We start from the raw sequence: 24293 nt of genomic DNA, 5'->3' as shown, positions 1-24293 counted from the left end.
ACAGCTAGCAAGTATCTGAGGATGGATTTGAATTCTGTTCTTCCTGACTCCAGAGCCGATGCTCTATCCATTGCATCACCTGGCTGCCTTGAACAAGAATGCATAGTGCAGACGTTCTGAAGAGAAGGAGGGCCTTTTCTTTCTTTTTTTTTTTTGGAGGAGGGAAGGCAGGGGAATTGGGGTTAAGTGACTTGTCCAAGGTCACACAGCTAGTAAGTGTGTCAAATGTCTAAGGCCGGATTTGAACTCAGGTCCTCCTGACTCCAGGGCCAGTGCTCTACTCACTCTGCCACCTAGCTGCCCCAGGAGGGCCTTTTCTTGAGGCCCTCATTGAGGGCTAGAGTAGTCAAGGAAGTGTCCATAGAGGAGACGGGCCAAGTAAGAACTTGAAGGATTCATGTATTTGCCTCCTTTGAGCATATTCACGGTGTGGGTGCAGCAAGGTGGCTGAGGAATATCCTATGGACCAAGGGAAGCTGACCTGAGATGAAGATTTCCAGTGCACACTCAAAGTGTATTAACTGGTCTTCTTTGAATAACAGAGAGCTGCCTACCTACCAGTCTGCTCCTGTGGTGTTGTTATTTTTGAGTCATTTCAGTGTCTTCAGGACCCCAGTTGGGGTTTTCTTGGCAAAGATACTAGAATAGTTTGCCATTTCCTTCTCCAGCTCATTTTACAGATGAGGAAACTGAGGCAAATAGGGTTAAGTGACTTACTCAGGGTCGCACAGCTAGCAAGTGTCTGCGGCTGGATTTGAACTCACAAACATTAGTCTACCCTGCAGTATATCTACTGAGTCACCTAGCTGCCTACTGTTACCACTCCCATAAAAGTTCTCATTATTTCCCTGTCTAGAATTAATAACTTTCTAATAGATCTTCAAAATGCTGTTCTCTCTTCCCTTCAGTTAATTTTTCCTATCACTGCACATTTATCTTTCTGAAAAGTCAATCAAGTCATGTCACTCCTCTTTTCAGAAATCTTTAGTGTCTCCCTATTGCCACCTGGGGCAGCTAGGTGGCACAGTGGATAAAGTGCCAGCCCTGGAGTCAGGAGTAACTGAATTCAAATCTAGTCTCAGACACTTACTAGCTGTGAGACCCTGGGCAAGTCACTTAACCTTATTTGCCTCAGTTCCTCATCTGTAAAATGAGCTGGAGAAGAAAACTGAAAATCACTCTAGCGTCCTTGCCAAGACAACCCCAAATGGGGTCACAAAGACTCAAACAAAAACGAAAAATGCCTGAAATGTTGCCTGACAAGGAAAATTCAAACTTCTTTGTCTGATACTCAAGGTCTTCCACAGATTGATATCAAATTAACTTCCTGGCTTTATTCTCCTGTTACTCTTCTCCACCTATCTGTATGCCAACAAAGTAGGACTGCTCAGTCATCAGTACAATTCTTACACTTTCTTGACTCACCGTCTTTGTGAACATTGTTCCCTGTACCTAGAATATTCTCCCTCCCCAGCTTCATTTACTGAATTCCTCCCCATCCCCTAAAATCCAATTCAAATCCTAACTGCTTCATGAAGGCTTCCCTAATTTCTCAAGCTGGTAAAGACCTCACATAATTCTTTGTGATGTACCTTCCTAATGTATTTATTTTTATAATACTGCTTATTATCACTGTGGATATTTTCTTTTTTATTCTCCTACTAAATTTTAACCTTAATAAGGACAAGGGACCATGTCTTATCTGAACTTTTTACCTTCCTAATTCTCTAGCACCAGGTTCTATTTACAGTATTTCCCTAATAAATGCTTATTAAATTGAATAGAACATAAAATATCTCCCCAACTGGCCTAATAACTACTAGCTCTGAAATACAAAACATTTTTTCATGTTAAAAGTTTTCCAAAACTTTTAAAAAGTCATCATTTCATGTTAAAAGTTTTCCAAAATAATTGGAAAGCCAAAGAAAACTCCTGGATTTTAAATGTTAGCAGAACCTTTAACTTTTGTTCCTGATAGACATAGGGAAAGGAAATTGGGATGGAGGATCATAGAAGAAATTTTGGAGCAAAACAAGGAGATTACCTTTTTCCAATAGGGAATTATACACAATAATGTGTAGTTCAATACATATATAACTTAATATTTAACATTGGGTAGGATATCATTACAATGGAACTGCTATTTATATCAAATTCAATAGCAGGTTTCCAAAGAATGTAATTTGGGAAATGCTATGTTAAGATATTTTCAGAAAGTCTTTGTTAAGATGTATCCTTCTTTGGGAAAACTCAATATACAATAATTTCAACCCAAAATATTCTATTTTCAGTGATTATTCATCAGTTAAAAACATTTTTATTTGATATTGAGGTAATGTGTTAAGGTAATAATACCCATTAACACATTGGTAGGGATTATGAATGCAAAGACTGTTTCTTTTTTTGGTTTTGTATTCATCTACCCTAGCATGGTTCTTGGCACAGAGAAGGCAATTAATATGTGCTTACTGATTGACTGGTTTATTGGATTAGCTAGGTGACACCTAAGTAGGGAGTAAGGCAATAAGTCAGAGAATAGATGTTTTGTTTTTGTTTTTGTTTTCTTTTTTTTTTTTTACATTTTGTGAAGGGTGGAGAGGAAAGGGAATAGTCCTAGTTTGCAATTCCAGGCTATAAGGGGAGTTATTTTGACTTAAAGCATAATGAATTGAGCTAATAGGGAAGAGATAGGGGGTGGGGGTGTGCTGCCTAAAAAGCTTGAGAAAGACCAGAGGACAAATAACCTTTTTTCATCATTCAAAGATCCAATAAAATTTCATTATCTAAATTCAGAGTTATGAAGAGACAAGCAGGGCTACAAATTTTGGTGACCTTTTGAAAAATATTTCAAAGAAATGAATATATCTTTTAAAATATATGCATATAGAAATTAATGGCCACAGTTAACTCTTATTTGTAAGGTTTTGACATTCTTAGGAGAATAGAATTAATCTACCAAAAAGAATATCTACTAATTTCTACTAGTTTTATAACAATAATAACTTAACTCATAACATTTTATATAGTGACTTATGTACCATAACCCTATGCAATAGGTAATGAAAGTTTCCTAACTCTTATTTTAAAGATAAATAAACTTTCAAGAAACTATGATAGCATACGTACATATGTAAAATGATTTTCTTTATTTTTTTAAGAGGCAATCCAGGTTAAGTGACTTGCCTAGGGTCACACAACTAGTAAGTGTCTGAGGCTTCATTGGAACTCAGGTCCTCCTGAATCCAGAGCCAATACTCCATCCATAGTGCCATTTAGATGCCTGCTTAAATTGTTTTTTAAACCTTGAAGCAACATCTAAAATGGGAGTTATATAGTAGAGATCAGAAAATCAAATGAACTTAATATCTAAAGTTGAAGCAACAATATAGATATGCAAGGAGATGTGGTAAGTAGTCATTAAGGTCCCTTATAGCTTTTGTGATACCAGGATCCTATGTTACCTACTCACTGAAATTACCTACTCCACAACTAAGTGATTTTCTTGAAAAAATACTCAACCACAGGGACTGTTATCATCTCTTTACTCCCTATAGAAATTCCAGAATACCCATAGTATCCAGAGTCTTCACGAACCTAAGAACTTCCCAGAAAACAACTTAAAGTGATTTTCATGGCTTCGTTGTTGATCATGAGTCTAAGAATCTTCAGGTATTGAATTTTCTTCAGGATTTCCATTTCTTAGGAGAGAAATGTATTTAAAATGAATATACTAATATAAGAGTAATAAAAATGCTCTTCTATCCAATTTTACTGGCATCCTGGCTATTCCATGAACAGAACAAAATAGTCCATCTCTTGTTAGCAGGCATTTTCTTTGGCTGTTACCCATGCCTAGAAAATTCTCTCTCTTTCTCTCCATCTACTGACCTCTCTAGTGACGTTTAAGTCCCAGTGAACTTCATCTTCTACAGGCAGTCTTCCCTACCCCCTCTTAATTCTAGTACCTTCCCTCTGCAGATTATTTCCTTCTCATCCTTATGAAGCTTGCTTTGTATATATTTGCTTGCTTGCTGCTTGTTCTCTCTCTCTCTCTCTCTCTCTCTCTCTCTCTCTCTCTCTCAGCACAATGCCTTGCCCATAGTTCGAGCTTAATAAACATTGATGATTTCACGATAAGATAATCATTAGTAGCCCGAGGTTATATTAAACTAGGAAATGCCAAATATAGGGAATACAATCAGTGCTAGAACTGTACAGGAGGAGACTGTGTTCATTGAGAATTAGGGAGAGTCAAGGGATAGAAAGTTGGTAGTCTTTAGGGTCATGTCTCAACATGATACAACTCAATAAAGGTTAGATAGGTTGTTTCCAACTATCTTTCTTCTCTCATTCACATTCTCCCTACATCTGGAAGGCACAGTGAAGTATATGATAAATGAAGAGTCTTTGTCCAAAATCTCAATTATTTTATTTGATAATATGGTGTCTTCTTTGAAACTGGATGGCTAATTGAATTAATTCTCTACTCAGTTGAATGAATAAATGAAAAAATTATTAATTACTTACTATATTCCAACCATTGTACTAAGCTATGGAATGCAAATACAAAAATAAACAGTACCTGTTTTCAAGGTGCAAATAAAAGATATAGGGTCACAGTGGTGACCATATTTGGGTATTTTATAAATATAGTATCATAAAACACTATTGGACTCCATGAAAAGTCTTAAAAAGGTCTCATTCTGTACCTTAACTCTTATCTTCAGTACATTAAAAAAAAAGATAAAGGACCCATGACAAACTAATAAAATTACTATTGTCTATAATATAAAGATTCTTGTTGATACCTAAACTTAATTACAGTTATTTCTCAACAGGAGTCAATAAGTATTCATTAAGCACCCGTTCAGTGCCAGGCACTATGCTAAGCAATGGGACTAAAAGGAGGGGTAAAAGACAGTCCTGACTTTGAAGAACTTCACAATCTAATGGGAGAGACAACAGGCAAACAATCATGTATAAGCAAGTTATAGAAAGAGGATAAACAGAAGACAATCAACAGAGGAAAGGAACTTAAATTCAGAGACTGGGAAATACTTCCCGAAAAACTAAGGATTTCAGCTAAGACCTGAAGGAAGCCAGGGGAAGTAGGAGGTCTAACTGGGGAGGTAAGACCATTGCAGGCATAGGAGACAATGAAAATGTCTTGAGCCAGACAGAGGTGGAATGTCTTGTTTGAGGAGTAGCAAAGAGATCAACATCACTGGATTGTAAATGGGGGTGGTGGTGTAAGGTTAGAAAGTGTGATCCGGGCTATGTTATGAAGGGCTTTGAATAGATGATTTTCTATTTGATTCTGGAGGTGATAGGGAGTCACTGGAGCTTATTGAGTAAGGATGTGACCTGATCCAACTTGAGCTTTAGCAAAATCACTGGCAGTGGCAGGGTGGATGATGGATTGAACTGAGGAGAGGCTTGTGGCAAGTCAACACACCAGTAGAGTACTGTGAGAGTCCAGGTGTGAGGAGATGAGAGTAGGTACCACGTGGTGCCAGTATCAGAAGAGAAAAGGAAGAATATTCAAGAGATATTACAAAGGTCAACTTGACAGGCCTTGGCAACAGGATGTATATGGAGGTGTGTAACAACAATGCTACTTGCAGCTACTGTGGCACACAGGGGGCTGCTAGTGCAAGTTCTTTTATCTGCTTTTCTAAGGAAAGCAACTTAAGGGGTTTACAATCTCACTTTAATTAAACATACAAATATCACTCACTCAGTTCAGGGGAAAATTTCAGAGCAGATACAAACAGAAATTACAGAGAAAATATAAACAGAGCAAACAACACAAATCAACAGAAAGGTTTCTAGCTATCTGACCAAGACATTACATACATAGTTACCAGAGAGAGAAGCACCACCATCTGGGTTTTCAAGGTCCGAGGCTCCTTAAAGCCTACCCAGAGTCTTCACACCAACACTCATTCAATGAATGTGCCCCCAACAAAATGATAACCTCAGAGTTATATACACTTCTTTGGGGTCAGAATGTTTCACACCTCTCATGACCTAATTAGCAAAAGAGTATGGTCCTTCCTATAAAGGCAAGACTCAATCAAAGGTACTTGATTGTCTTAGTGCTGAGAAGCACTCCAAAACAAAAGACAACAAAAGTCCCACTTTGCTTGCCCTTACAGGGTGAGAGATAGTGAGTAGTTGAGTGTGACACCTAGGTTAAATGAACTTGTGTGACTGGGAGAATGGGTGTTGACCTTTACAGTAATAGAGAAGATAGAAGTCAGGGAAAGGTTTAGGGGAAAAGAGAATGAGTTTGGTGTTGGACATGTTAAGTTTAAGATGGCTACAGGACATCCAGTTCAAGATTAAACAGTTTGGAGATGCCAAACTGGATGTTAGCAGAGAGGTTAGGGATAGATAAGTAGATGTGAGAATCATTGGCATAGAAATGATGCCTGTAAAGGTGAAACTACCAAGTGAAATAGTATAAAAAGAAAAGTGAAGAGGACAGGACAGATCTGGACCTGTGGGATACCCACAGTTAAAGAAGATATCGGATAAAATGGAAAAGAAAAATGAGCTCATTCCAAGACTAGAATGAAAGTACATCAAAGAAATCTTATGGACATGCCATGTCAAAAGTCAGTACCATTCTATGCACAAGGAAATAAAGAGACAAAAGAGCAAAGATGGAAATGAGTTGACTGGTAAAAAGTACCCCCCTCAAAATCTTTCTCCCAAATTACTATTCTGGTTTATTTACCTCTTTCAGATTACCTGGAAATCAAGTCCACATAATTGAAGTCAACCTTTTGAAGTTTTTTCTCAGTTTATTGTGAACTTAATAATTTGAAAACAATCATTTCAATATACAAAGAACAAGAAAGAGGTACATAATGAAACATTCTGAGACATGACTGGTTTATTGTTTTGTTTTACTTGATAATACATATTTGTTTAAAAGAAATTTGAGTAGGAAGTAGACAAATATATAGAAAAAAAGCAGAAGGCATAAACAATGTCAATTTATTCCAGAACCAGTGTTAATGGATCTCATAGCATGTGGGGGTGGGGTGGTGTAAGGAATAAGATGTAAGAAGACTGGAAAGTCTGGGTTGGGGGCAAAGGTGGTGAAAGCCTTTGAACACCAAACAGAGGATTTTATAATTGATCCTGTAAGTGATAAAAATAAGGCCTATTTTGGAACAAAATAATCAATATTTGGCTGTTCCCAAATGTTATTATTTTAAAAGTTTGAAAACAGAAAACAATTATATACACAAATGAGTGAGGGGCAGTGTGCTATAATGGCTGGAGGGGGAGGAGATCAACTTTACATTTAGGAAGAAATGGATTGAAGTCTTATCTCTGACATACTAGTTATGTGACCATGGGCTAGTAGTCCCTTAATCCCTCATTTTTCCCAGACATCTTTTAAGACTCTAAGTTACAGAGAAGATATAGATCAGTATTTATAGAGAGGATTTTGAAGCTAGGAGTTCCATACATTGATGACATCACAAGTGTCCCCTACTGTAATGAACATGGAAGAAGTAAGGGGGAATGAAAAAGTTAACGTAAAGATCTCACGTGAGTAAATCTAGACAAGATCATTCTTAACAGAGACACCTAAGAAGGCATATTAGAAACACTTTTGATACTAGTGAATAATCATATCAAGTCCTTCTTCCAATGACTTGAAATATGTATAAAATATACTTTAAAATGGGTTGTCCTAGAAAGAACAGTAGGCTTTTCTAAGCAAGCTCCTAGATAGAAATTTAATTAAAACTGAAGGAAGTTCCAGAAAATTACTACACTTGCAAAGCTATTCACATATAGACATTTTTTTTAATTTTACCTGATTATTCTTACAATTCTTTTGTTATTTCATCTGTGTTGATTAGATCATAACACCAATGACATCACTTCATTGGCTCTATCCTCTCTGGATCAGTATTCTGTGACCTCAGGTGAACTATTCTCTTACTGTCCTTAGTCATGAAGGTGATTAAGCAAGAGAGTATTATTGATAGTTCAGGTGAAAAAGTATATATAGATAAATAGAAGTCGGTCTACATAAGATGGGGTGAAGGGTGAAGGAATAAGCACTTTTATAATACCTACTACATGGCAGACACTGTGCTAAGCACTTTTTACAAATGCTATCTCATTTAATCCTCACAACAATTCTAGGAAATAGGTGCTATTATTATCCACATTTAGAGTTGAGGAAACTGAGGCTAACAGAGGTTAAGTGCACACAGGAAGTAAGCATTTGAGGATGGATTTAACTCAGGTATTCCTGACTGGAGGCTCAACACCATCATTGGTCTCAGAAGAAGATGATGGATCAAGTAAATGCAGGCAGACAAGCACGAATCCCTCACAGACACAAGAAAAACAACTTTGAGTATGAGCTAGACTGACATGGGTCGGTAGCATCATCTTTTTATATGAAGGGCAGACTGTACATAACTGATGTTCATATGAACTTTAGTGGAGGAGGGAGGCTGCAACTGTTCAAGAAATCCAAGTATAGGGGCAGGTAGTACAGTGGTACAGTGAGTAGGGCACTGACCATGGAGTCCAGAGGACCTGAGTTCAAATTGGGCCTCAGACATGACACACTTACTAGTTGTACGACCTTGGGCAAGTCACTTAACTCCAATTGCCCTGCCTTCCCCCACTCCAAAATAATAATAAAAAAGAAATCCAACTATCAAGTCTGATATTGGTATTTACATATTTGCATATTGATGTCTCTCCCACCCCCCAACCACCCTCCCTTAGATTACAACAAATCTCCCCCCACTCCCCACCCCCACCCCCAAGATGGAAGTAGAAAGGTCTGAGTCCTAGCCTTTGTTCTGCCACTAACTAAATAGCTACCTGTTCTGGGGCAAATCATTTCTCTTCTTGAAGCCTCAATTTCTTTGTGTATAAATTGAAATGGATGGAAGAGATTAAGGTCTCTTCTGACTCTAAGACACTAAGTTAGGATTCTAAGTTAAGCTAACTTTTAGATGATTTTTTCTATCTAAAATTTAATAATAAAGCACTTACAGTGTATCATTTATAATGGAGAAGTAATATTTTGCTCCCAAAATGTAAAATTGCAAAGAACGAGATAACGTTGTGATTCTGCCTCAGAGAGAAAAGCAGTGTGACCACTTAGCTGTTTTCTGTGTTAGGAAGTCCTGGGTTCCTCTCTTTCCTCTGAAACATAAGAGTCACATCACCCTGAGTGGCAGAGTTACGGAATTTCTTAGAGCCCTAGTGACTCTGGTATCTCTTCAAGACTATAAATTGAGGAACACTTTCACATCTGCATTAATAGAGAAAGTTTGTTTCCTTGGACTTCAGCTGATTAAAAAAATCGCAGGTCTGGACCCAACATGTAGATATCAAGAGGTACATATCATTGAAATAAGGAAGATGATTTTACCTAAATTTATCTTAAGCCTAAGTCTGAGGGGAAAGGCGGGCCATGGACGTCTTCAAGCAGGCTTAACAAAATAACAGGGTTTTTTCCTCATTTGTTATTTAGAAGGGAAAAATTAAAAACCTCTTTCTACAGGAATTTTCAACACTATCCATTAGAAAGGTTGATTTAAAGGAGAGATTGGTATAGGTTCTGAAAATATTTGGCTTTGCTGACTATTTTGCCCAGATGTAAAAATAGATGGCTAAAATGTAAAATCGATTCTAATAGCAAACAGATCATTGCAACATCTCTGCCTAGGATATTAGGGGAAACCTGAATGTTTGATTTAGTGGCACTTCGGGAGTAGGTGGAACTAAAATCTCTCCAATAACCTTGAAAATCTGTTCTTGCTCCACTCCCAGTACAAGTTAAGCCCTTAAAATAAGAAGGATGCATAATTCACTCCATCCCCAACAATAACAACAACATATGAACATAACGATTAGCGTGAATGTTTAATTTTAGAGTTAGTGACTTAATTATGCTCAAATGCTGATCAAAGGGACAGGATGAGAGTTGCCGAGACATCTAGCAGTCACTTTAGTAGCACACCTACGAGATTGAGGCTGGATCCAGAGACTTCTTGAGCGCCGCTCTTCCAGGATCTTCCGGCGCCCAACTCTCTTACCCATCCCCTTCGGCTCACCCCCAAATAAATGGTTGTAGGAGTGCCTCCCAGTGACTCAGCTGAGAGAGTTGCCCACCACCACCCCCCCCCCCCCGCTTCAGTCCAGCCCCGCCCCTCTCACGCGGAGATAAAGGAAGCACTGCCGAAGACTCTTTGCCCTGTCAGAGGCAGTAGTGGACGACTGTGTTGTGTGGAGGATTGGGAAGCGGAGGAGGGTGGAGAAGGGTCAAGCACAGAAACATCTGTGCATAAGCGCCGGGCTGTGCATAAACTGGGAAAGCCAGAAGAGGATCAAGGAGAAGGAGTGAGTGGCTCTTTTGAAACTTCTATTAACCAGCTCCAGTTTTCCAAGCTTTCGCCTCACTTGTAAGGCCAGGATTTCAGAATTGTCCAAGGGATACCCCTCCCCACGGCCCCCGGCAATGTCTCTACGCCACTCAGCAGCCCAGAAACTGAGGCAAAGGGAAACTGCAGGCTGAGGCGCCCCACCTACCAAGCCTGCAAATCTCAAGGTACTTTCCACAGAGGTCTCAGAGCCACAGAACTGAAACTCACTCGGTGTCTATTCTAACTCCTGGGACAAGTTCACTGCCCCTATTTACATGAACTTGAAGAGGAAGGAGATGGTTGAGAGCATTTCTCCCAGGCAGGATCCTTCCTCAGTGGCACTGAAACATGCCAGGGGCTATTATCCCAGAATCTCTTTCCTTACTTCATGCAAAGTTTCTTTAGCTGTGTTTCCACAGGCAATGCGGACTACAGGGACAGATAATCAATACTATGACCAATAGACATTCTGGATCGTTTAGGCCCCCAAAACAAGGTCGTATTGTTGAAGACCCTTAACTATGCCAATGTTCATTCACGTCTCTTTACCTGAAAAGGCGAAAACTTTGAGAGAAGAGGAACACTGACAGATTCAGTGTCAAAGCAGGTGTTTTTCCTGAGAGGTGGTAGCTCAAATAATTAATTCCACCTTGTTGCAAGGAGCCCAGAGCAAATATATCCCAAAGGATATAAAACATACTCCAATACTCAAAGAAAAAAAGAGACTGATCAGGGAGAAGTGTGAGGAAAATTAAGGTGGAAGCTGCCTTTGGTAAATTTCCTCTTCTTTTCCCAAGAGGTCATCTCCTCATCCTCTTCCCCCTACACATACACGTGTAAACACACACGAAACCTGAGTCAGAGATCTAACAGTTGAAAATACAAAACAATGTGATGCGGACCAGGGGTGTGTGTGTGTGTGTGTGTCTGTGTGTGTGTGTGTGTCTGTGTGTCTGTGTGTCTGTGTGTGTGTGACAAAACAGAAGAAAGTAAAAAGGCAAGGTCTTAATTCCTTGGATTCTGAAAACTTTGACTTCTCCCTCTACACCACTCCCACCCATTCTAGAGAAAAAAGGAAATGAAAAAAAAATTGTCAAAGCCCATATCACATTCATCATCATCTCAAAGTAATTGGTAAAACTGTTCAGAAGACAAAAAAGATCTAAGCAAAGCTTCATTGTCTGTAAGACAGAAGTGAAATCTGGAGAAACGGACTCAGCACTGAAAATCAATGGTCCCAGAGCAAAAAGGAACTGGTGACTCCTAAAGAATTCCAGGAGGTTCCTGGGATCCTGCTTTCTAGGAGATTTCCTGGGTTGTCAGGAAAATGCTTACTGCTCCCTAGAGCTCATGGCAATTGAAGTTTATAATTCTTCAAATAGTGGGATGAACCCCAATCACTGGCCTTTAAGCATCCAGGAGTTTTATTCCACTACTTAGGAAAATTACTGAAACACAAACAAAACTTGGAAAGAACTGATGTGATCTTGATTCTTGTGTCTGTGGCAGAACAATGATGTGCAGGAAGTCTACTATCTTTCTATTAGAAAATATTTGTTATTTAAAATGCAATAGTATCCTAAAGGCTTTCTATATTAGAGTTTTAATTTGGAGGAGAAAACACATCTCTCCTCACCATTAGTTGACAACTGGAGGGGCTTTGATTCAGTACAACACCATCACTGTATCATTGAAAACAGTGTTATGCCCTACAGAAGCTCTCCCCAGAACAGGAGGATCTTGGATTTTTTTTTCAAAGCTGAAGCTTAATTTCCTTTAAGAGGTTGTACCATCTATATTGAAATAATCAGAGATTTAGTACTACTGCATTTACACAGCTTCCCTTAGGGCAAATGCAAGGTTTAGAATGTAACAACTCCATATTCCTTGATGCCCATCCACAGCATATACACATTCCACTTTCCATTCTCTGGGGGGCTTCGGGTTTTTCAGATTTTGTGGGGAACTTGGAGAAGTAAGTTGTATGTTGTTGTTGATGTCATTCCTGGCATTCCTGGGCATATAGAAGCTTTTGCAAAAGGATAAGAACCTCCAAGGCAATATGGTCAATACTGTCTTTAACCCTACTAGATTTCCATTCTGTGTGCTAGAAGCCTATGTTTCATGATATAAAATGTACCTTTTATGATAAATTCAACGCAAATTGACTCCAGGAGACCTAGGCATAAGATATCAAACTTGGCAGTTCAAACTCCTCAACCAGAAAGTTTAAGAAAAAGTAAAGTCAAGTGGAACCCGGATTCTGCCAGTGTGGAAGGTAAGAGAGGAAAGTCCCAGCTGCAGAACATCTGTGCTGGGGACATGTTAACAATGACAGCTGCTTCCCCAAATCCAACCCTTGCGAAATAAGGTCCTCAGATATGACTCACAATCTCTTATCTCCAAGACCACCGGTGGTGGTGGTCAAGAATATGTGAATGTCACCTTCCCCCCCACCCCCCACCTCCAGCACACTTCTTCCTAGGCCCCAGCCCGCTAACAATGCTCAAGGATGATTTACTCACCAACTGCCAGACAGATAGGGAGCAGAAGCCTGAAGATCAGTCCACAGACCACTTCTGAGGCCATCGTTTCGGGGGTACTTCTGACGGGATCCTGGGATCCAGGCGGCGACAACAGTAAGAACACAAAGCTAGGCTAAGTCACTGCCCCGAGGACAGTCCCATGACAATCTAGGTGGTCCTGCCTGAGACTGATCTCCTTTGGTCAAACATCCTCCCTCTCTCTCTCTCTCTCTCTCTCTCTCTCTCTCTCTCTCTCTCTCTCTCTCTCTCTCTTTCTCTCTCTGTCTCTCTCCTCTCCTCTTCCTCCGCAACCTTTTCTTTTCCTCTTTTCTTCTCTCTCTCAGTAGACTTTCTGCAGCAGACACCTCAGTAAACGCCCCACATCAAGAGAGTAGTCCAAGAATTCATTTAAAATCCCGTCAGTGTTTCTTCAGGGTGTCCTTTGGAGTCTGGGGTTGGATCTTGAAGGGCTGTATGGTTGCTGTGAGTTTGCTTGGTTGTTGTTTTCGTTTGTTTTGTTTTGTTTTCCTGAGGGGGTGAGGTAGGGGTACTGAAAAGTCAGTGCTTTCCTCTTTTCCTTCTTCTTTGGAGTTGTTCGCAAAAGGGGAGGGCGTTTTTGATGGGAAGATAACGCTCGGAACCTGCACGCTTTCCTCGCCTGCCCTTGCCGCTCTCCTCCGTCCCTACCCCACCCACCCTCAAGCAGGTCTCTTTGCCCAGCACTCAGCCCCGCTGCCCTAAGCAAGTCCGGAGTCTCTGGAGCTGGAGCGCGGGGCTGCCCAGCTGCCTTCTAGAAATCCGCTGTTCCAGACCCGTCACTCCGAGGAGCTCCGGAGCGCACTGTAAACCTCAATCGCAACGCCTTCAGCCTCTGGCCAGAAAGACCCAGACCTTGGTAGCCAACCGAGCAAAACCATCCCCAGACACTATAGGCTTTGCATTATTGGTTGATTTATTGTGTTGTTGTTTTGAATCGGTCGTCCAAAGGGATCTCAGGATTGCGGGCAAAAATAGAGCTTATTTACATAGCTAACAGTGTCTGGCTTTTGCTTGATTTGTCCGCTTTCATTCCCTTTAAAGAAAAAAAAAAGAGAAAAGAAAATAAAAAAAGCAATCCAAATTAACAGCCCGCCCGACTCCTCCTAGTCTTGTTTCTCCTGCCACTGCTAATGCTGCTGTTGCAGCTGCCCGCTGCCCCTCGAAGCTAATCCACGACTCCAATTGTGCTCTTTCCCCCCACACTTCTCCACCTTGAATGAAACTTTCCAAGACCCTACTCTGTGATGGGCAGGCTTGCTAGCCAATCAGACCGACCCGCCCAGAAAGCGCAGGGATTGGGGAGCTGAGTCTTGGCTCTGGAAGCCATCCTATGTAATTGAGTGGTGAGAGGATGAGAAAATGCTCTTCACCTTTCTTTCCAGAACAGAGTGTGGAGCTGGCTCTATGAACTAGGACTGCCTTAGGAAGCTGTCTTGGTCTCCCCTGCCTCCGTTTGACCGGCTTCTCTTCTTGCCCAGGCCTCCTGATCTCTATACAGCTATAACAGATGTTCTCTGCTCTCCACCCACCCACTTATTACAGCATCATGCCCACTTTGCCCAGCTGGCCAAGTTCAGGGCCAACCAAGAACCTGAGAGGCAGCTGATAAGGGAATATACCGTTTAAGGAGCAAGAATTTATGGTCAAGTCCCTGAAATAACATGAAAATCTTCAAATACTTTATTGTGCAGACATACACCTCTCTTCTCCATTCTTACCTGCCTCTATCCTAATCAATCCTATGAATTTTCAGTAGAAAAGGAATTGTTTTCCCTTTATTAGGCTTTATAGATATTTAACCTTATGGTAGGTTCAGCATGTTTCACAATTTGGACTGATGAGAGGAAATCCTCTATTTCAAAGTGTTTCTAGCTGAGGACATGGTAGTAAGTTGTACAGGTATTTTATGTTTTCTCTCCAAGGTGTGTATACGTGTGTGTGTGTGTGTGTGTGTGTGTGTGTGTTTTCTCCTGTGGGTGATTCTGGATAAAGTTAAGACATTTCTTAACCTAATCTTCTTGACAGTATATTGTGTGCCATGGTTGAGGGATTAATTCTGTGGAGACTGGGCCAACATCATCTTTGCAAGAGAAAGGGTTGATTTAAATGTTGTCAGTAATAGAATTTCTCATAAGTCTTTTGTTTTCCTATTCCATACTCTGAGCTTATCTTCTGAGTGTCAATAGATTTGTCAACCTAGAAAAAAATCTTCAACCACAGGTATACCAAAGGATGAGAAACACAAAATGGCCCTTGGCTCATTGTCGAGGTTGTTGCAGTGATTTAATAATTAACAATATTTTTATTAATAATAACAACAATATTAATAACCCTTTGTTTTCTTGATTTTACATCTTTTTTCAAATAAATTTTGTGAGGCACTTTGCAAACCTTAAAATCTATATAAATATCAAGTATTCTAATGGTTATTCAGCATACATTTAGAGCCATTTGAACTAGATCCCACAAATCTAGCAGAACATGACTTCCTTGAAGAGTTCATTTTTGTCTCTGTATCCCCAGTACCTAGCACAGTTTTGCATGTAGTAATCACTTAGCAAATGTTTGCTAAATTGAATTAGTTTCAAAGGCAGCAACACAATACAGTGGAAAGAGCTTTGATTTTGGAGTCAGAGAGCCTTGTTTTAGTCAACAACAAGACTTTATTAAGTACCTACTGTGTTTCAGGCACTGTGCTAAACACCTGGGATTCAAATAAAACCAGTCTCTGATCTCAAGGAGCTTACATTTTAATTATGGAGACATCATTCAGACAACTATACAAAGACTACATATGTAGGATATATTGGAAATAATCAGAAGAATGCAGTCAATAACATCATGGGGGATTCAGAGCAGCTTCTAACAGAAGGTGAGATTTTATCTGGGACTTGAAGGAATCCAGGAAAAATACGTGGTAGAGATGAGGAGAGAGAATGTTTCAGGCATGAGAGACAGCAAGTGAAAATGCTTGGAGCCTAATGCAAGGAACAACAAGGATTCTAGTGTCACTGGATTGCAGATTATTGAGGTAGGGTGGTATTAGGAGCAAAAAGATTAGAAAGGAAGGAAGGGGCCAGGTTATGGACAGCTTTAAAAGGCAAGAAAAGAGCTTTTACATTTTATCTTGGAGACCATAGTGAACCACTATAATTGATTGAATGGGGGAGAGGGACATGGTCAACCTTGCTCTTTGTAAAATCAATTTGAAAGGTAAGTGGAAAATGAACTAGAATGAGGAGAGATCTGAGGCAGGGAAACCAACTAGCAAGCTTTTGAAATAGCACAGGGATGACATGATAGAAACTTGTCCAACATGGTTCAAATCTTACTTTTGCTAGTTACTACCTTTGTGACCTTGGGCAAAGTTGAGATTCAACAAAGTTGGGGCCTGGTATTACTTTCGACTATACTGTGTTTCATGATGATAAAGGGAGTTGTTAGAAGGCTGAAAGGGCCCTTTGAAGCCCAATGACCACCACCATTGTAATTGAGGTTCTGTGGGTATCACATACCCATGATATTTTCACTCTGTGATCAGCTACTGTTACTGTTGTTCACTCGTTTCAGTCATGTCTGACTCCTCATGACTTCATCTGGGGTTTTCTTGGCAAAAGTACTGGAGTGGTTTGCCATTTTGTTCTCTGGCTCATTTTATAGATGAGGAAACTGAGACAAACAGGGTTAAATTACTTGCCCACAGTCACAAAATTAGTATGTATCTGAGGCTGGACTTGAACTCAAGTTTTCCTGACTCCAGGCCTAGCATTTTATCCAATGCTCCACCTAACTGTCCCCTAATCAACTACTCATGTCTTATTAATCTACAGCTCAGCCTTCTACCCCAAGGGGATTTTGCATTTTGTTGTAAGTGAGCATTGTGATATACTGCCAAAGCATAGCATAATGAAAAGAACACTGGATTTGGAGTCGAGCACTTTAGTTCAAACTCTGGCTGTTATTTGCTACCTCAGCGATTTTGGTCAAGTAACAGCATTTTTGTGCTTCATTTTCTTCATTTGTAAAATTAAAAGAGAGGATTAGATGATATCAAAGATTCCTTCCAGCTCCTAATCCTAGAGTAATGAGGGCCATCTCATGAAGTAGGCTCAGAAACTCTGCCTTTCCTGGTAGTCTAACATGTGGAAGCTTTGGGACTTGCTTGCAGTCACATGTGACACATGTATAAGAGACTCATACTTCAAGGTGACTAAGAGTCCCTTTATTAGGTACAGATCCAGAAATGCTAGTGACTAAATAGATGTCTAAAAGGGAATAAAGCCACCCTCAGTTCTCTCTTCCTTTTTGGCCTTTAATCTTATGTTTACAGCTATTCCCTTAGAAGGGTGTTGGGGAAGGGGTGGCTTGCCCTATGCCACACCCCACTTTCCTTGCCACCATGTACACATGGCCTCTAAAGAACATAAATTGTCCAGATAAGCCTGAGCCTGAGTTTTATCTATTTCAATTTGCTTGATCTTAGGTGAAGAAATAACTATTCTTAGATGAACATGACCAGGCTTGGAGGTGAACTTGTGAGTTTGAGATGTCTGGTGGTACTAGGTTCCATTGAGTTGGAGCTAAATGATATCAAGGGGAGAATTCCCCAGTAATTACTCCAACATTCCTGGAGAGGACAGTTACTGATAAGAAGACTGGCCCAAGTCTAGCCATTTTACCAGCAAACATGACCTACATGTTGTTTGGATAAGGCAGAGCTAAGAGCAAATGTAAAATACCCAATCAGTAATCCTGCAAACTGCTTTATGTTCTAAATATGTTTAGGTATCAACCTCCCAAAAGGTTGTAAAGCTAGTTAGAAATTGGTACTGGATCCCATTTTAATTTCATTTTCATCAAATATATACATGTGAGGGTTCTGTGTGAGCATTCCTTTTGTGTGTAGGAAATAAATACTATGTCTGATTCATACTGTACAACAAATGCCTTTTTAACCTTTTCTTTTGAGAAAAACCTATGCATTAGCCTAACCCTAAGTTTGAAATAATTTTTCTCTGGGGCAATACAGAAAAGATTTAATGAACTGAAGAGTATAATAAAAGGGAGGCTAACTCTCCTTGCATCAGAGGCCAGGCTGCCACAATACTAAACCTAGCATGCCTTAGTCCAGAATGAGGAGTTTAGCGTAGTAGAGAATGTAATATTTGGAATCAGAAATCAGAAATTTCATCTCCTATATCTGCTATATTTACTGTGTGACCCTGTGTGAATCATCTAACTTCTCTGGGCCCTGGTTTTCTCATCTGTAAAATGAGGAGCTAGATTCGATGACCTCTAAGGATCCTTCCAGCTCTGTTATAAGTGGGATCATTATGCCAGCCCCAAGTAGGCCCAAAACAGTTCTTTATTTTTAGACTATGATTCTCCTATAAAAGAACTTTAGTTACTTGGAAGGATCTGAAATTTCATTGGTTTAGACTTTGAATCAGTGTTTGTTGAAGTGAATCTGGTCTGTTTTCTTGGCAGAATTGAGAAGTCAACTTTCACTCTTTAATGCCTTTACTAATATCCGGCCATGAAACTGAAGCATTTGTTCTATTCCAGGGCTTAATATGACCTTGATATTACTCTATCCATACGTACTATAATTTCTCTTATCCTCAAGAGATGTTATGATGATTTTTTGCATGTCTCAAAACTCATCAAGTGATGGCCAATTGTTTGGTTGTGAGCTTCTCTGAAATGAGCTAGACTAGTTCTTAGGTACTTGGGTTCTGGGTTCTTGGGTTCATTGAGTACAACCTGGAAGACTTTCAAATTTGGTCAGATACTCCACTGTCATAACTTTTAAAAATTTAGAGTTATTTCCATACCACAAGTCATAGAGAGGAGTAAGACTTTAACAGAGAACCACAGTAACTGAAATCATTTCAGTGCCTCTCCATGGGGGTCAGAATAGAAAAAAAATCTCAGTTGGCTGTGGAGTCAATAAATGAACCATTTATCTTCTTTTCTTAAAAATCAGTACTCTGAACTAAATTAGCACACTATCAGCTGACTCCCTGGAATACTTTCAGATAGCCAAGCTCAATAAAAATATTTTCTGACTAGTTCTGCAAAGCTGTATTGTGATCTAGCCAGTCTTCTCTTACAATTCTCAACAGAAACTATACTATACCATCACCACATATGGACATAATAAAAATGTTCCTATGCAGTGATGGCTACCAACTGCCTCAGTAAATGCCTGGATATCATCTAAGCCTGGATTTCAAGAACATTCATAGGATTTACAAAAATTAAAAGTAATAACGTCTTTCCTAGTGTCAGCCATTGTTATAGAGTTGAATTTGAGTGTGGGCATCAAGGATATATTACTCGTGTTTTTTAAAGGAAAATTTATTCATATCTTTCTTATTCCCCTGCTGAGCAATGGTCTCATGACCAGGAAGGAGTCTGTATATTCCCAGCCTACAAAAACACTGACCATACTTTTAAGGTTTCCATAAACTGGTGAAACATTCTTTTGAATTAATGAATAAAGAAAGCATTTAATAAATGTTTTCTTTGTGCTAAGTACCATACTAAGCACAGGCATACAAATAAAATTATAAGATTTTCTCTGCTCTCGGGGATCCAGCATTCTAATGGGGAACAACACATATGGAAGGTTTCAGCTATAAGTTTGATGGAAAGGTCCCATGGTCCTTTAGATGCAATGGCAAAACAGATGATGATGCCTCTTCCAGAATGCTATTTCCACTAATAAAATCTTACCAGTTTCTGATATTGAGCCATTTGACAGTGGCAAGTACTTTGGTGGCAAGAACTTTCTTTTTTAGGTCTTTAGTATCTGTGGCTGCAGTACCTAGAGGAACAATTTCCAGGATATATCTCCACAGGGTTTGTTTCCCAGAATGACAGTTAAGGACAATGTGCTGGAAGCATTGTTCTTCCCAAGGCTCTTGGTTTCAGAGTCCTGGGCCATCTCCATTAGAATCTGAGGTGAGTTGGTGGTCAAGGTGGTGGCGATGGTGGTGGTAGTAGAGCTGACTTTGCCTGCTGCTTGCTACATTCTGTGTCTCCCTTAGAAAATGTAACGCAAAAATATTCTTACTTTAAATGTGAAAGTCTATATGAAGAAAATGGAAGTAGCCTCAGATTCAGGCCAGGTGGTAGGAGAAGAATCATTACTATTTGCAGCTCCACTAACTTTCATTGGTTTGGCTGAGCCTAAGCAAAAAAACAAAACAAAACAAAAAGCTGGTGATGTATTTACCAATTTTTAACCAACTGAAATTCCTTGTTCTGGTCTGCTTCCCTAGTGGTGCACTGAAAACATATTGTCATTTGCTTAAAAGCCATAGGTTCATATATTATGGAGCTACAAGGGATCTTAGACAAGCTAGAAGTGACATGACGGGTCACATAGGTATTTCCTAAAGGTGTGAGCATACACTGACATGGCTTAAGTTTCTTTATGTCCTGTGAGGTCTGATTTGACTTGGTATAGTTTTTGTCCTTTCTGAGCTTGGTCCAATGGTAGAACGACGAGTATAGAAGCCCCCACATGCAGTCTCTGTCCAAATCTCTATTTCCCTCTGCAGGTCTAAGCAAATATTATTCAAATATAAAGAACAATTTCCTAGCTACTAGAGTTCTCCAAACCCTGAATGAGTTGGGGTAATGAGTTCTTCATGAATAACCATCATTGGGGATTATTTTCGATAGCTAGGTGATGCAGTGGTCAGAGTGCCAGGCCTGGAGTCAGGAAGACTCATCTTCCTAAATTTAAATCTAGCCTCAGACACTTACTTGCTTTGTGGCCCTGGGCAAGTAATTTTACCCTTCTTCCCTCAGCTTCTTTATCTATAAAATGAGCTGGAGAAGAAATAGCAAATCACTCCAGTATCTTTGCCAAGAAGACCCCAAATTAGGTCACAGAGAGTTGGACATTACTGAAATGACTGAACAACAAAAGGAGATTGTTACAGAGGGAATGCTCAAATTGAGTAGGTAGTTGGACTCAATAATTTTTAAGATCCCTTCTAACTCATTAAGAGTTTAGGAGTCTAGGTTTAAGAACTGAATTAAAGTGTATTTTTCAATTCTTTTGTCACGCTAATCTCCATTCTCAAGGCTACTATCTACTATGACATCTCAACATTTCTGTATAAAACATCATGAGTGTGGATACCAAGATCCTCTCCATTCTCAAGACTATCATCTAATTTCATATCTGCTCAAGAGCTGCGCATCTTCCTCTGAAACATCATGAGGGCAGATGTTATCCCAAGTGATAACTTTCTATAAACAATACCTTCCCCAAGGAGTAATGAAGGTTATTCAGATTGGCACTTTCTTCTTCCAGTGAAATCTGCCAAAATTTTACTGGCAGCATCCAGGCTAGAGAATATCTTATCTCCTGCCAACTTAAGCAGGATGTCATGAAGGATAGGTAATATGTATTTTTCTCACTCTCCCCACTCAGTTTTTTCAGGTCTACACATTCATATTTTTCCATGTGGTTTTACTACTGTCACTATAGGGCTGTGAATTCTTGAGTTATAATCCCCAAACATTCCATTCTTTTTAGTTTTTCTTCCATTTGGAGCAGGAGAGGAATGGGAGTGCTTCTGGGTAATAGTCTACTTTATGGTTGGATAAATTCTACTAATTTACTTTTTATAAGATCCTACTGTAAAGTCTTGAAATCTCTTTATGCCTTGAAGGCCAATTCTAATCATTTGTATATGACCTAGTCTGTTCCCTGCAGTCTGGCTGGGCAAGTTATGTCCCATTATTTTTACCACAATAGTCTACAGTGGAAATGCCCCAAAGTTCTTGCCGAATTCTCCCATGGACCATCAACAAAATTTTGCCCTGGCCACTACTTCCTGTCAGGTACAACTTTGGATCATTAGTTTCAATTGGATATTTGCCAAATGTAAGACTGTTTGATATTAGGATTAAATGAAATGGCATGTGTAAAGTTCTTTATAAAAATTAAAGCACTACATGAATGCTAGTTATCAGTCATCATTATATTGATTATTATTTTCTTTTCAGCTGCATATTCTGTCTTCCCAGTTAGATTCCAATTTCCTTAAGAAAAAGGTCTATATTTTATGCTTCTTTTTAGTTCCCACATTTCCTAAAACAGCACTTTGAATAAAGCTCAATATAGCATTTTCATTCATAGTTGATGCTATCATCTGTTCCTGAGTCAATTTTAAGTAAAATGCTAGGTCCAGCCCACCTCTCCAACTTAAGACTACTGATCATGGCAGTATTAATATGTGCATGGTGGATAAGAGCAGGCTTTGGTGTACTATAAAGAATTATGGAGGAGAAATGGAAGAGAAATTATGGAGGAGAAATACAAAAGATGTCATAAAAGAAATGTATAATTAAAATTAAAGGTGGCTTAGTCATCTGACAAAAATAATAGGTAATTAATGGCCAGCCCAAATGACCAATTTTTATCCTCACAGTGTCACAGGAACTCAATAGGTGCCTGTAATCTTTGGTAGATGCCCTATGCCTATGCACAATTGACACACAGGATGAACAGCTAGAAAGCCATGACTGGGTTATGATCTGCTTTGATGAAGAGAATATCACATTAATAAAATAATAGTTCCACTGGAAGGTGAGAGGTAAGAAATAAGAACTCTACTTGATTATTTTCTAGAACCTCCTATGCTTGCCTTTTGTAGTATCATCTGTTCTTAGCCAGTTATTGACTTATTGTGGTATCTTATCTTCATCTAAAATATCTATGTCCCTCTCTCCCTCAAACCCAGATCTGTAGTTGGTCCTTTTCTTTCACTATCGTTTGACTGATTTGTCAGTCAGTCTATCAACAAGAATTTATTAATGCAGTGCCAGACACTGGGATACAAAGTAAGGCAAAAAAATAGTCTCCTATCATAAGGAACTCACAATCTAACGGGAGAGACAATAGGTTAATAACTATGTGCAAACAAGATATAAATAGGTAGATGAGAGACTCAAATCTAGATCTGGTTCAAGTTAAAGAGAAGCTGACACCTTGCATTGGAGAAGAGAATTGCCTCGACTGGGAGTTCCAATACCAGTGAAATCACAGGTCTAGTCCCTATCCCTATCCTGTCATGTAGATCTCTAGGAAAATTTAGCTATCTTCCTCTCTGCTGTACTTGTAGTAATTAACTTTTTCTATAAGTAACGCTGGTATGAAGATAAATATTTTTCATGTTTCCCCATGATGGTTCCATAGCCTAATTATGTTCCTCCATTATTATAAAGGGTGTTCCTAAAGCCCGGACACATAGGCAAAAATGCATATTTTTGAGAAATGAAATGAATAAAATTTTCAACAACATTTTATTTAATTGGAATATTAACAAATAACATCTTCAATATGACTTCCATCATTTGTGATGCAAAGGTTGATGCACTTTGCAAGATTCACATGAACTCAATGCAGTAACTCCACATTGCCATCAATTTTAGCACATTCACTCTTTATCCATTCAATCAAGTGTGTTGAATCTGTGATTTTCATTGAGTACACCTTCTCCTTTAGCATGACCCAGATAAAGAAGTCAGGGTGGCTAAGGTCTGTTAATATTCCGAATATTTCAAAATATGCATTTTCGCCTATGTGTCCAGACTTTAGGGAAACCCTGTAAAGTAGAAACAGTTAAATAGACACAGGCCCTGCTTCAGCTCTTGCAAAATAGTTATAGAACTGACCCAAACCATTCTTGACTCTTAAAACTTTCCGATAACTCTGCACTTGGGACCACAAAGGAGAATTTGAATAATTCAGATACTATCAGTCTTCCTTTCAGGCCACCTCTCCACTCTCTGGTTCCTTTACCTACTCCTCTTATATCATCTCCCACATCTCCTCTATACACACCCACTTCTTCAATCAAATACTTCTTCTGCAAATATTACAAGCAAATTTTCACCTCTAAGATTTTACTCATGCCTTTACTCCTGCCTAGGATGCCTAGTTGGTCTCAACTCTTCTGTCAAGCTTCCCTGTATTTCCCAAAGGCCAGGAACCTATTTCTTCATTCATTTGTAAACTCCTTGAAGACTGAATTTCCTTGTATCTACAATGCCCTCCGTGTTTGGTGACATAAGGATGCCCAGAATGATGTTTTACCTTTTTTTCATTTCTTTTCTCCTTCCTGCTTCTTGTCTGGTTCTGTTAGCAGTTGTGACATAGATAGGGTAATGAGCTTCAGAATAGGGAAAGAGAAGACTTCTGAAGTTATGTCATACCTGGGCCAGTCCAGAAAGTCTCTGGCCTCCCTAAGAACTCAAAAACAGCTTAGTTGTAAGATTACTT

General features: G+C 39.4%; 1 protein-coding gene across 2 annotated transcripts in view; it reads right to left on the bottom strand.

The window, feature by feature from the left end:
* Positions 1-13010, bottom strand: part of PIEZO2 (piezo type mechanosensitive ion channel component 2) — a 539671-nt gene extending 526661 nt beyond the window's left edge. For both annotated transcript variants that reach the window (XM_036741022.1, XM_036741023.1), the window contains exon 1: positions 12947-13010. In XM_036741022.1, the coding sequence (XP_036596917.1) occupies positions 12947-13010 (64 nt within the window). The remainder of the gene's footprint in view (positions 1-12946) is intronic.
* Between the last annotated feature and the right edge of the window lie 11283 nt (positions 13011-24293).

This window comes from Trichosurus vulpecula, chromosome 1 (assembly GCF_011100635.1).
Source record: "Trichosurus vulpecula isolate mTriVul1 chromosome 1, mTriVul1.pri, whole genome shotgun sequence".
Taxonomy (NCBI): Eukaryota; Metazoa; Chordata; class Mammalia; order Diprotodontia; family Phalangeridae; genus Trichosurus; species Trichosurus vulpecula.
The sequence above is the reverse complement of the archived record's forward strand: the minus strand, read 5'-3'. Positions and strand labels throughout refer to the sequence as shown.